At 43.6% G+C, this 12,230-nt stretch overlaps 1 protein-coding gene across 1 annotated transcript; it reads left to right on the forward strand.

Annotated features, from left to right (window-relative positions):
* Positions 1 to 8,266: 8,266 nt before the first annotated feature.
* KCNK18 (potassium two pore domain channel subfamily K member 18) lies at positions 8,267 to 11,854 on the forward strand. Its single transcript, XM_040071425.1, has 3 exons — positions 8,267 to 8,483; positions 9,512 to 9,658; positions 11,043 to 11,854. The coding sequence occupies exons 1-3, from the start codon at positions 8,267 to 8,269 to the stop codon at positions 11,852 to 11,854; spliced, it is 1,176 nt and encodes a 391-aa protein (XP_039927359.1).
* Positions 11,855 to 12,230: the final 376 nt, after the last annotated feature.

The raw sequence follows: 12,230 nt of genomic DNA on the forward strand, positions 1-12,230 counted from the left end.
TTCCATGGATAGGGCATCCACAGCTGCCTGGGCAGCCTGTTTCAGTGCCTAACTACCCTCACAGTAAAAAAAAAATCTCCCTAATACATAATCTAAATTTACCCTCCTTCAGATTAAGTCATTCTCCCTTATCCTATCTTCAGACAGGGTTTTTTGGGCTGCTTACACATCCTTCTGGCTATGCCACAGTTCACCCCTTTTTAGGATCCAGAAAAACTGTGTGCAGAAATCTGCTGTAGCCCAAGAAAGCTAGAATGTCTACAGTGGCTAATTCATACAAACAAACAAACAAACAACAACAACAAACAACAACAACAACAACAACCTCACCAAAAAAGCTATTTCTGCTTTCATATCCATTAAAACGTATTGCATGAGTTTAAAAGAAAGCAGAATCTGACCAAATTCTGCTAAAATTCAGCTATATAAAGGCATTATGTTGAATGCTTAATTGGTGTAAATGGCACATTTCTGCTATTAGTGTTGGACTGCAGACAGCCTCAGTTTCAAATTAATGAACAAAAATTCTGGTCATTTCAGAAGGGAGAGAAAGATCCAAATCTACAAAAGGCACTTCCCAAGATACTTTTGCTTATGTAAACATCTGACTGCATGGAAGAAGAGAGGTCCTATGCACGGTTGGAACAAAATTTCAGCAAGGAGGGCTTCCCTGTCCTTTGGCAACCCTCTTGTGCATTTGGAAACAAACCTCAGTTATATCCAGAGCTCCTGGATCTGAGATGCCTCATCCAGGAGGAATTTGACCAGCAATGCTGAAGGCAATCTGCTGGCCTGGGTGAGCTCTAGAGCAGTGATTTTGCTGACAAAGAGCAGGAGGTTTGGGCTGGGCACATCTTGCCAATGCAGTTGTGGCATCAACATTTTTGATGAGGGGACCCCGACATCGAATTTTTGTTGAGGAAACACACATTTACGGTGTGTTTCCAGCTGGGTCCCACAACATGTTGAAAGGAGAGGATGGGGTTTGTGCCCTTGCTCTGTGCTGTGCCTCTGGTGCTGTTCGCCAGCCAGAGAACGTGATCTGCAAATGTAATGTGATGTGGGTCTGTTTAGGGGCAAGCATTTCACACAGCTGTTGAGGGTGGCCTTCTAGCAAATTATTCAGCACTCTGATCAGATATTTCCTCTGGAAGGAAAGAAAAATAAAGTCATTTCACACAGCTGTTGAGGGTGGCCTTCTAGCAAATTATTCAGCACTCTGACCAGATATTTCCTCTGGAAAGAAAGAAAAATAAAGTCGTGGCATATGGACTGAGAAATCCTGGCAGGTTTGGTGTGATACCCAACAGCTGAAGTGAGCAGATGCTATGGGACTCTTGGATAGAGATAAGAGCTGAGCAACAGCTCTTGAAGAATGTGCAAGAGAACAGCATGGAGTGGTTACCACTGTACTTCTTCCATCAGCAGTTAGGCTGGAAAACGAGGAAATGAAGCAGTGTCCATAAGACGTCTTGTCCAGAGCTTTCATCTTGCTCCATGCTGAGGTCTGCTGGCAGCTCCATTGTTTGGAGGCTCTTGTTTTCCAGCCAGACCCCTGGATGTGGACACAGCCTTTGGTTGAGATCTGGCTGCTGAGCTCCAGCCTCCCTTCCCTCTTGCTGCGTTTAGAGGGCAGCGATGGAGCGAAGGTTCTTGGTGCTGTAGGATTCGGGAGGCTGTGCTTCTCCTCACAACCAGCACTGCCAGCACTCATTACTTCATGGGGACGTGCAGCCATCTCCAGCCCTGCCTGCTCCCTCCTCTGTGCGTGCACTACCTTCAGGGCTCACCTAAAATCTGCTCAGCATTTCATTTCTGATGTGTTTCTGACGGCCTTTTGTTTAGACAACTGAGAACCCCCTAAAAGCTGTAACCTAAAGCCCCATCTCTCTGAATACCGTGCAGCCAGCTGGCTTCGGCTGCCTGGAAGGATTCAAACATTAACCCTCGCTGGACTTATATTCATCCTGCAGCTGAGCTGCCCCACCCACACTTCTCAAATTCCCCAGTGAGCCTGGAGAAGGCCAGTGCCAGTTAGAGGGCTTTTTCCTGCAGTCTGAGAACCAGCAGTGGGCAGCCTGGGTGCCAGGCAGTCTCGGGAACAGCCCGCAGCCCCTGGATAAATCCACAGGGTTCACTGTGGCCCAGATGGCTCATTTAGAGGTGCTAAATGGTTTTTTCCTTGTGGAGAAAAGTGTAAGAAGAGACTTCATTCCACGCACAATTTTTTTTTTTGTAAGACATTCCTCAGAAAAGGTAGGCAATTTTGCATGCATTTTTTCTTTCCCCCCAACCCAAATTATTTTGCATAAAGAGTTTTCGTAGTGTGGCCTTAATCATCAGCCCAGGCAAGATCACATTGTTGAGGAGTTATGTCTTAAACTCATTAAATAGGTGAGCAGCCCAGAACCTGAGTGTCCCCCACTAAGGTGGCAAATTGTTGTTTACCGATGCACTAAAAAGCATCTGAGTGCTCTTCCCATGAAACTAAAACATTTAAAGGGCCAGCATTACAAAGAGCAAGCTATTAATGGTTTATTAGCTGAAATGGGTGGGACAGGATTTGAAAAGTTCATGTATTACTGCTCAGAGTTAAAGGAAATCAGCAGAATTGAGAGAAATTTGAAGACAAGTGTCCACTCAATGTTGTCCCAAGGCACACCCGTCTGTGAAAGTGTCTTCCACCCCTCAAATCCGCAATGACTAATGAGCGGTAGGATAATGGAGTTAAAACTCCTCTAAGATTACTTTGCACAAAAGGAGGAGAGAAATTGCTCAGTGTCATTAGGAAAATTGGGATGAAAACAAATGATGGAAAATTTAGCCTGACACTCAAGAAACTCTGAGCCACTGACATGAAACCGTGCCCAGTCTGATTGCCAGGGGGAGGAGGCAGAGAGAGGTGTCTGATTGTGGGCATCTTACAGACTCCTGCCTGTGGTTTATAAAGTGCCGTGGATGATTGAGGGTAGAAAATACTGTAAGCAGGATACTTTGGGGATTTACAGTCCTTAATGACCTCGGAGCTCTTCCAGATATACATTTGACCTCGATGTTATCTGTAATACTTGGCAAATACTGCAGCCTGCAAAAGAAGACTTTTTATCCATGTTCTCTTTGACTGAACTTGTATGGGACATTGTAAATAAGATCAAGAAATTATTTCTTTTTTTCATTAGTATTTTGCATTCTGAGAGTTGAGAGGGTGTGTGCCAGTCACAGAGACAGCCCCACATGAATGCTAGTGGATATTTATGGCTAAAAGTTTGTTCTCATATTTGGGGTTTAAGATTCCCCTCTTTCAAACTGCTTACATACATATGATGCCACATTAATAGTGATAAGGAATAAGCATTCTTAAAGAGGAAAGCGGACTTGTCATCTTGAATCTACGTGGGGTTTTCCTGCCAGTTCAGATAAGTGCAGAATTGCAAATAAATGCAGCGTTGACATGAATCATGATGCTTAGCTTTCATGCAGCATATAATCTCACATGCTCTAATGTTAATTAAATTCCTAAGAAGCAGCTTTCTGATCTCTCTACAGGGAGCTTGTTTGCCTTAAAATGAACTACTGTGCTGAGATAGTCTCCACTATACCAGCATTACGTTCACTACATTAACTCAGTAAAGGCTTGGCATAAGACTTGTGGCTGAACCTCAGTAATCCCCTCTGCTTATCTGGAAACCCAGGGCTTCTGCACCGTGGGCTCTGATGCTGGTGGCTCGTGGTGGTACCAACTTTCTGCTCGTTACAGAGCCCTGAAATGATGCCACAGCATTCAAAGGAGTCAAAAAATGAGCAGTGAGGCGGCTTTGTTTGCAAAGCTGTCCCCACCCCGACTGAGGATTGTTGCCCTCTGTCCACCAGAGCTTGGTTTTGCTTGTGGCCCTTTAGAGAGGGTCTGGAAGAGTGTTGTCTGTCTAGAGCAGCTTCCCCTCCCAGCCCTGAGTGTATTCTGACTTTCCACATGTTTCAGAGAGCAGCAGGAGTGGAAGTGTCTGACACAGAGCTCCCTGTGTTGGAAACCTCACCCTGCAGCAACCAAACTCTCCAGGTGAGCTGCACCCCTGGCTACTGGGTGAAGATCTGGGAGAGAGAGGATGTCACCAGCTCCCGAGGGAGGAAGGCTAGTATTTCCTCATTTGGGGCTCAGCTTCCAGGCTGTTGTGGTTGCTCAGGTTTGGGGAAGAGGAAGGCAAAATGAAGTCTTTCTACCCAGGCAATGATTTGGGGGTGAGGGAGCAGGGGTCAAGTGGCTGGTTAGCTCCTGAGTGAACAAAGACTGCTCCCGTGTTTCCTTACCAGGTAAAAAAGACTCCCATCAAAGGTGTTTTCTGACTATGTGACTTCATTCCTCTTAAAATGAAAGAGGAGGAACAGAAACTAATGCCGAAGCCTTGGTTAGTCCTGGGGTGTACTGAGAGTGTTTTTCTCTCCTAAGTGAAATGATGGGACCACTTGCTTGGGCTTTGGTGTGAACAAAGCAAGAAATAGGAAATTCTCCTATTCAGGGTGAGAGTCCTGGCCATCTTTGAATGCACTTAGCATTCTATGTAGTGTCAGGATGTTAGTCCTGAGTGCTCTCAAATATTCCCAGAGGTTACAAGCTCAAGCACTTGACTCAAGCAGAAGTTGAGACTTTTAAAGATGGATACAAAGAAAGCTAAACCTTCCCTGGGGTATCCAACACACCCTACACCGCCAGTTCGTGCATTTCTCTCTCCATCCCAGCAGTGTGAGGCGTAAGGGCATGATGATAAACCCAGGAGGTGTTAGGGGCATTCATATTCCAGGGGATTAAGGGGTTGTGAGGACAAAAGTGTTTGCAGAGTATCTTAAAAGCTTGTGTGGCTCATCTGGCAGGCTGTACTTGCTCTGCATAAATGTCTTGTGTCTATGCTGGGGCTGGGCTTGGGCCAGCGCTGCTGCTGGGCCCCACAAAGAGCCCCGGAGCTGGGAGGGATTGGGATAACCATTGTGGGTGGGGGGTGGGAGGAGTCCTTTGAAAGTGCTGAGGATGCTAAAAGCGAAACTTCACTGGCACCGCCCAGCCAGCTGACCTCAAGTGATGTGTCCTAGTGCCTTGGGATCAAATCTAATGCTTACACAGCCCTGAGATTGTTTTCTCAAAGCCACTACTGCTGCCACTCGTTTTTTGCTGTTTTGGGGTTCTTGGGGGTGACACCACCATGATACCAAAACATTCATTCTCTTGGGAAGCTTAGGTATATTAATGCATCCTGGAAATACTTTCCAGGGGCCTATAGTAGGGCAATGGATCAAATCTTCCATGATCCTTGTTAACATCCAACCTCAAACTGAATGTTTTTCATTCTCGTTGTCATGAAGTGCTGCCAGGCTGAGGTCTCAGTCCTCCATCAAACAATATTCCCATCAGAATCAATACCAGGTGTAAATAAAAGCAAACAATTTAGTCCATTGCCATTTATTTTTAAAAAGCACTGGCATCCTTCAAGTCACTTTGGTTTTCTCTAAAAAAGGATGACATTATGATCTTTGTCAGGACAGAATGGTGAATCCAGTGGTGTTTCATAGAGGAGGCAGCACAGCAGGTCTTTGGCAACATAGCAGATGATGCAGGGAGAGTTTTACTGATTATTGAAAAACGTTTCTCTCTGCCCTAACAATGACCTTCTAGGTTTGACCTATGTAATCCGGAAATACCAGATGAAATAGCAATTTCATCGTAAATATATTTTTACTGGAATTATTTAACCTTGCAACTGTGGTCAAAAGCTTCCCTTTCAAGCAGCACCTTACAGAGCGCTCATATTTGCCCTAATCAAAGAAATGGAAGTTGGGACAAGTGCAGGTTTGCTGTCCATTAATGTGAATAGGAAATGTGTATTGCAAAAATCTCTCTCAATACGAGTACCAGTAACTCAATTTGGAATAACTTGTGGTTAGTGGGATTTGCTTTTAAGCAACTAAGTTCAAATATGTAATACTGCAATAGTGGGAAATGGTTTAGATTAAGCAAATAATGTAAAAATCATTTCTGGTTTTATTTTTATTAAATTTTCTTGTTGTCACAAGCTCATAGCCTGATGCTGCAAATGGCTGAGGAGCTCCTGGGAATTGCTAAATACTTTGCAGTACCATGTGTAGGAGGAGGCCGAGAAGATTTTAAAGCACTTTGTAGAAAAGATGTTTATAACTGAGTTGCAGATGAAAAACTGTGGGACAAATTGTATCAGAATTACCATACTGGTCAGTGAGAACCTTTTTTAAAACATCAGTGTGAATATGTTGCCTCAGACAGGGGCCCATTTGGCCCAGTACCCCATCTTATTTTTACAGCTGCAAGCTATTTTCAGTTCAGGGGGGTTATTGAGCCCTGTGTGGTTTGCAGTTAGTATTAATGACTGTTCTTCCAAACATCTCTCCATTCTCTTTCACGTATGGAAGCCCAACATCCCTTTGCAAAGGCTTTTCTAGCTATGTGAGAAACAATCCTGTTTTGCTTTGAAGCAGGTTTCTACTTGCTTCTCTTGATGGTCCTCAATTCTGCTCCCAGAAGAGGCTACGGAGAGCTGAGCCCTCACCTGCTCTCTCCACAACACCTGGGAGACTGAAGACTGCTGGGACATAGTTCCTCAGTCACAATTTCCCCTCCCTGGCCAGTGACTGCTCAGTCATTCTTTGTTTGAAAGCTGTCCCCACCTTCAGCCATCCTTGCTGCTTCTGAGATTTCCCCAGTTTTTAACTGTGCTACTTGAGAGCAGGGTGGCAGACCCACGCTGGCTGCTCCAGGTGTGTGCAGCCCGTGCGTTTGGACAGGAGTAAACAGCTGTCCAAAGTTTGAGTCTCTATTGTAACAATTCCCAGAGTAAAGCACCCCAAGCCTGCCTACATTATCTCCAAGTACGACCTCTCCAGGAGTTCTGTAGCTTTTGGCTAATTGTGAACATCAGTAGTTTTTAACCCTGTGTTTCAGGTCAGTGGGGGTAAAAAACAAAACAGAGATTGACTGCAATCAGAGGATTTATAGGTCTGTTGCCAAAAAGCAAGACTGAGCCAACGAGGCAGGTAACCAGAAAACCAGCAAGCACACAGGCTTGTTTCTGTCTTAGCCCTAGAAGTCTCTTTTTTATAGTGGAGACTTGCAGACTGATGAATATAAATTATCTTCTGATCAAATTGCTGAGAGTTTGACCTAGAAGAAATCATTGTAAGCATGTAGGATTTCTGTGTGGACTTGTGGACATGTTCCATAGATACAGCTCAGTAGGTCTTGGCTGCACAAGACTGCTTCAATTTTTAATGAAAGATGCCTGGAGATGAAATATTTAATACCTCTTTCTGTAAAGTCCAACTCTCCTTACTACCACTAAAAAAATTGCAAAGGGCAGTGATACTGCTTGTTGCTCCAAGTGTTTTAGAGCAGACGATGATGAGAAAGGCTTTATTTTAAAACATATTTTTATTTTTTCTTTTTAAAGTTGGATATAGTTTGCAAAAATCACTAACCCTGAACCGAATCTTGCAAATTCTGGCTGATTAAGATCAGTGGGAATTTCATAATTGAAACATCTATGTATATAAGAAGATTTTATTCAAGTGAGAACTAGGAAAAACCTTCTCAACTCTTTTTATTTCATTTCTTCTTGGGAGAAAAAGAATTTAAAATTCAAAAGACCCTCTCTACAAAGACTGAGTGGTATAGAGAGATTCTGTAAGCTCTCTGAAAGAGAAATTAATTGTTCTACGGTCTGCCCAGGGGTTATAATTAGTACCATCCCCTTCTTTTGATTAATTTTAAAGTTTCCTGCTTGTTTTCTGGGAGAAACCTTTAAAGAACTCCATCCCTTACAGCGCACATTTTCCCTGCTGGGAGCTGGAAGTGTTTCTGCTCTGTCAATGGGAAGCTGCTGTTCAGGAGAGGAAACTTTAGGCACGAGTTGTCTCCGGTGGAAGCCGATAGGAGCTGGTAATCCATGTGCATTACAGTGCTGGCTGATCAATAATAATTCAGGGACAGAGTGGCGTGGCGTCGACTGAGAAGTATTTCAGGGCTTGATCAGTTGTGCTCCTTTTCCGTGGGGACTGTAGTGCAATCTTCACTTATAAAGACATGTGATCTGAACGCCTGAGGCAGAACAATCCCTGTTTTCACAGGAGAAGCTTTTCTTGGCTGCAAAAGCTTTTACATCCTCGCCTTTCTTTCTGAAAGCTGTGCCTTCTCCACAAAATTATATATTTAAAAAGCAACAAAAAAGAAAAAATAAAAGACGAGCTTAGGATGGCAACAGCATCACAGCCTCTGCGAGGTAAAACGACATGTAAAAAAATATTTTGGGCAGTGTTTCCTCATGCCTGCTTCATTCTGTCTCTTGTCATCTATGCTTTTCTTGGGGCTCTCATGTTTTCCCACATTGAAGGTACCCGGGATGTCACTCTAAGTGAAGCATATAGAACATTTCTGCAGAATCTGACGTACCTCGCCAGAAATTTATCAGGTATGTACTGGAATTTCAAAATGACTTAACTGTACAGGGAACTAATCATTCTCTTGCTTCTTGAATGAGTTTGGGTTTGGGGGTGGGGCGGCGTGTTTGGGGTTTTTTTTGCTTTTGAGGACTTTAAAATACCAACAGCTGACCGTGCAAACAGGATTTTCCCTCTGCCTAGCTAATGACTGCTGTTTTCTTCCTTAGCTGCAATTTTTGACTGCAAGCTTCCCCAGTCCTTGTGTTCCTGCCTGGAAAGGCTTTTCCTGAGATTCCTGTGGTATTTCCTTCAGTTTGCTGGGGGCTGAATCTTCTTTCTCAGAAAGTTCTCCAGCCTCCTCTTCCCTGCTCTGAGGTTCCCTACCAGCCCTCTGGTGATGGGGTGCTCACAGGGAGACAGGTGCAGTTCTGCACCCCAGACCCAGCGACGCTGATTGAAGGGGGTAGAGGAGAAAAGAAGGGATAGAAATCCTCCTGGATTTGTGATGGGGCTTGTAGATGGGCTTGTGTTTCATTCACTCAGGTGGCTGTGCTGACACAATGATCAGTTTTGGGCAATTAAATAATAATGTCCTTTCAAGCAAGGCTCAGGCACAGTGAGGAGGAATAAGGGTTGCAGGCTTTGGGATTCACAGCAGGACATTGGGCAGTGACATCCAAGTGGTTCATATTGGCTCCTTGCTGCTGACCCTACATTTCTTAGTGTCTTTGGGTCAAAAGGAGACTAATCTCCTGGGAAGTCCAAAATGAAACAGGACTTTCAGGCTGGAAGCTAATTATTCAATCATCTTGTCCTGCTTCTTTCTATTTATGTTTATTTGTTCCTTGTATTTTTATTCACCAAAGCCACTGAACCCACCTGATTTTTTCAGAGGAGGGGCTTGAAGGGGGAGGGTGAGAAGGTGAATATTTTTTATCTTTTAAGAGAATATGAGCAAATCCTCAGCTGGAGTGTATTTCACTGGGGTAACAGGCAGGCTGCTCCCTGAGTGGTGGTCTGCAAACACTCACTGTGCCTCCTGCTGTGACTCTGACAGATAACGTGACAGAAAATGACAAGATGTTTAGGAAAGACATCCGTGAGCTTTTCAACACAGCTGACCCAGTCTGGTTTATCAATCCAGAGGACAGATGGAGTTTCTTTGGCTCACTCTTTTTTTGCTGCACGGTATTCACAACTGTGGGTAAGTACAGAGGTAAAGTAACACCCTTCAGAAACAATTCCTATTGCTGCTTTCTCTAAAGCATTTCTTCCAGAGAATTAAACCCACCCTAAACAAACAAGCAAAGAAATAAACAAAACCACCCCTTCTAAACCCAAAGCCCAAAGCCCCTTGAATTTTCCCCCTGAGTATTGATGATGAGTCTGCAAGCAGTTCTGCAAACACTGACTGCAGAGGCATAGCTGAGTCACAGAAACAAGTCAGAATTTAGTAACTAGTGATGGTAGACACTAATTAACTGCACCATTACATATATAATATAATATGTATTCATATATGATGGGCACAGGGCTACTGAACTAAAAAGAAATCTCCATTTTGCAGTCAAACCTTATCCTTCCCACTGTTGTGTGTCCTCTTGGGTAATGCTTTCTTCTTTGAAAAAGGTAATTCATAATGCAGCTATTGTCTTTCAATTGCTTCCCAGTTACTTATATCTAATCCAGCTTTGTTAATCTGTGGTTCTGTAATTAACCACGGTGTTCACATTTCTCTGGGTTAACAGCACACGATAGTGTTTAAGTCGCACCTTTGAAATCTTTCAGTCTGACTTCATATTTCAAAGGAGGACCTAGATCAAATGGAAACATCTGCTCTGATTTTGGCTCCCTCTGCATTGCTAAATACAACTCCTCATGCTCATTCCCAAAGCTACTTTTATCCCTTTGTTAATCTTTCTCAAATGCTGGCAAGTCCAGGCACCGTCTATCCAAATTTGTCATAATCAAAGCTGGATGGGAAATATTCCCACAGCATCGTATCAAATTGCAAAAACATTTCTCCACTGCAGTAGGATATGCTCAAATCCCAGCATGGGTATGCATCTTACTGTAAAAGCAAAACTGAACCTTAAAAAAGAGCTCATCCTGCACAAGGAACAGGGTGAGAGCTGATGTACTCACTGAGAGCTCTTGTGTGCTGCGCCACAGCTCAAACCTCAGACTCTCATCTCTTCGGTGACTGTTCAAACTCAGCTTCCCGCAGTTTGAAGACAGAATCTGGGTGGTCAGAGACACACTGGGGATGAGACCAAAATCCTCAGCCCTGTGAATATTTCCTGGAACAAACACAGCAGCCAAGAACTTTTGAAAGGGGATATTTTATGAAGGATGTCTTCTGAAGGAGGAGGAAAATGGTGGTTTAAATTTAATACCGTTACTATAATACCAATGTTTTCTTCCACTATAATGGAAAAGCACTGCCTTACAATTTGAGTTTCATATCCAATATGTTAGAGGAAGGAAATGTAAATACCCTAATTGGATTTAGGGAAAGGGCGGATCTTCTGCTACCATTTTATGTATCACATCTCTCTCTTATCTTCCCCTTCTTGTTCTTGTTGAAGGTTATGGTAATACCTATCCTGTGACACGGATTGGGAAGTATCTCTGTATGTTGTATGCTTTATTTGGGATCCCTCTGATGTTCTTGGTCCTGACAGACACGGGAGACATCCTGGCAACTGTCTTATCCAAGTCCTACAACGAGTTCAGGAAACTACAGTCAAAAATTCTTGCCTCTAAACTCTGTTCTGGATCCACATGTAGCAAAAGGGATGAGCTGAAATCCAGGGCACAGTCTAAAATAGTCGTCAACGAGCCCCAGACGATTATGGAAGTGCTGAGAAGTCAGTCAGGTATGAAACGGAGGCCGGTCAAATATCGCAACGTGGAACTTTTTGAAATGTTGATTGCCAGGGAGAATGAAAACACACGACCAGCAAGAAATAAAAGCATGGAGAGATGGAGCTCATGTCCTGAACTAGCCAGGGAAAAGACTGTGTCCAGAGTAATCAAGAATTTTGACAAAATAGGAAAAGAGTTAGAAAAATTAGACGTACCCATTGTATTGATGGTGCTCGTTATCTTTGTGTACATCTCCTGTGCAGCTGCTATTCTTCCAAACTGGGAAAAAAATATGGATTTTCAGGAAGCCTTTTATTTCTGCTTTATCACTTTGACCACTATTGGATTTGGAGACACAAAACTAGAACATCCCAAGTTTTTCTTGTTTTTTTCCCTCTACATTATCATTGGCATGGAAATCGTCTTCATTGCTTTTAAGCTGGGCCAAGACCGCTTAATTGTTCTGTATAAAAAGGTGATTTCATTTTGTGCAGAGAAAAAGATGCCATCAAAGAAGATATATCCAAAGTAAGAGCACTCATTTCTCCTTCACTTGTCAGCACTGGCCACTGCAATGAGATGAAGTTGTTTCTGTGCATTTCTGCCTTGGGCTGGCAGGTGCCATATTTTAATCTGATTTCCTCTGAGAAATGACTGTGAAATGGCTGAATACCTCTGGAGGCACTTGGTGAAGGCATCTCCAGGGAGTACTTTCCAAAGAGGTCCCTTCTCCTGAATAATTAAAGATGCTACATGATGAAGAACCTGAAGGCTCTCCCTGCCAGTTCTCCCTGACATGTCTCGCAAAGCTCTGACTTCCTTGCAGCCTTTCTGTCCCCTCTCCCACTGCAAGCAATTCAGGAATTTTGTTTTCAGTACTCGTCCAAGCAAGGCCCAGATCTCCTGGA

This window comes from Hirundo rustica, chromosome 8, assembly GCF_015227805.2.
Source record: "Hirundo rustica isolate bHirRus1 chromosome 8, bHirRus1.pri.v3, whole genome shotgun sequence".
Taxonomy (NCBI): domain Eukaryota; kingdom Metazoa; phylum Chordata; class Aves; order Passeriformes; family Hirundinidae; genus Hirundo; species Hirundo rustica.

Coding starts and splice junctions, on each gene's coding strand:
- KCNK18 (XM_040071425.1), top strand. CDS start 8,267: ATGGCAACAGCATCACAGCCTCTGCGAGGTAAAACGACATGTAAAAAA. Junction 8,484..9,511: donor CCTCGCCAGAAATTTATCAG/GTATGTACTGGA, acceptor TGACTCTGACAG/ATAACGTGACAGAAAATGAC. Junction 9,659..11,042: donor CACGGTATTCACAACTGTGG/GTAAGTACAGAG, acceptor TTCTTGTTGAAG/GTTATGGTAATACCTATCCT.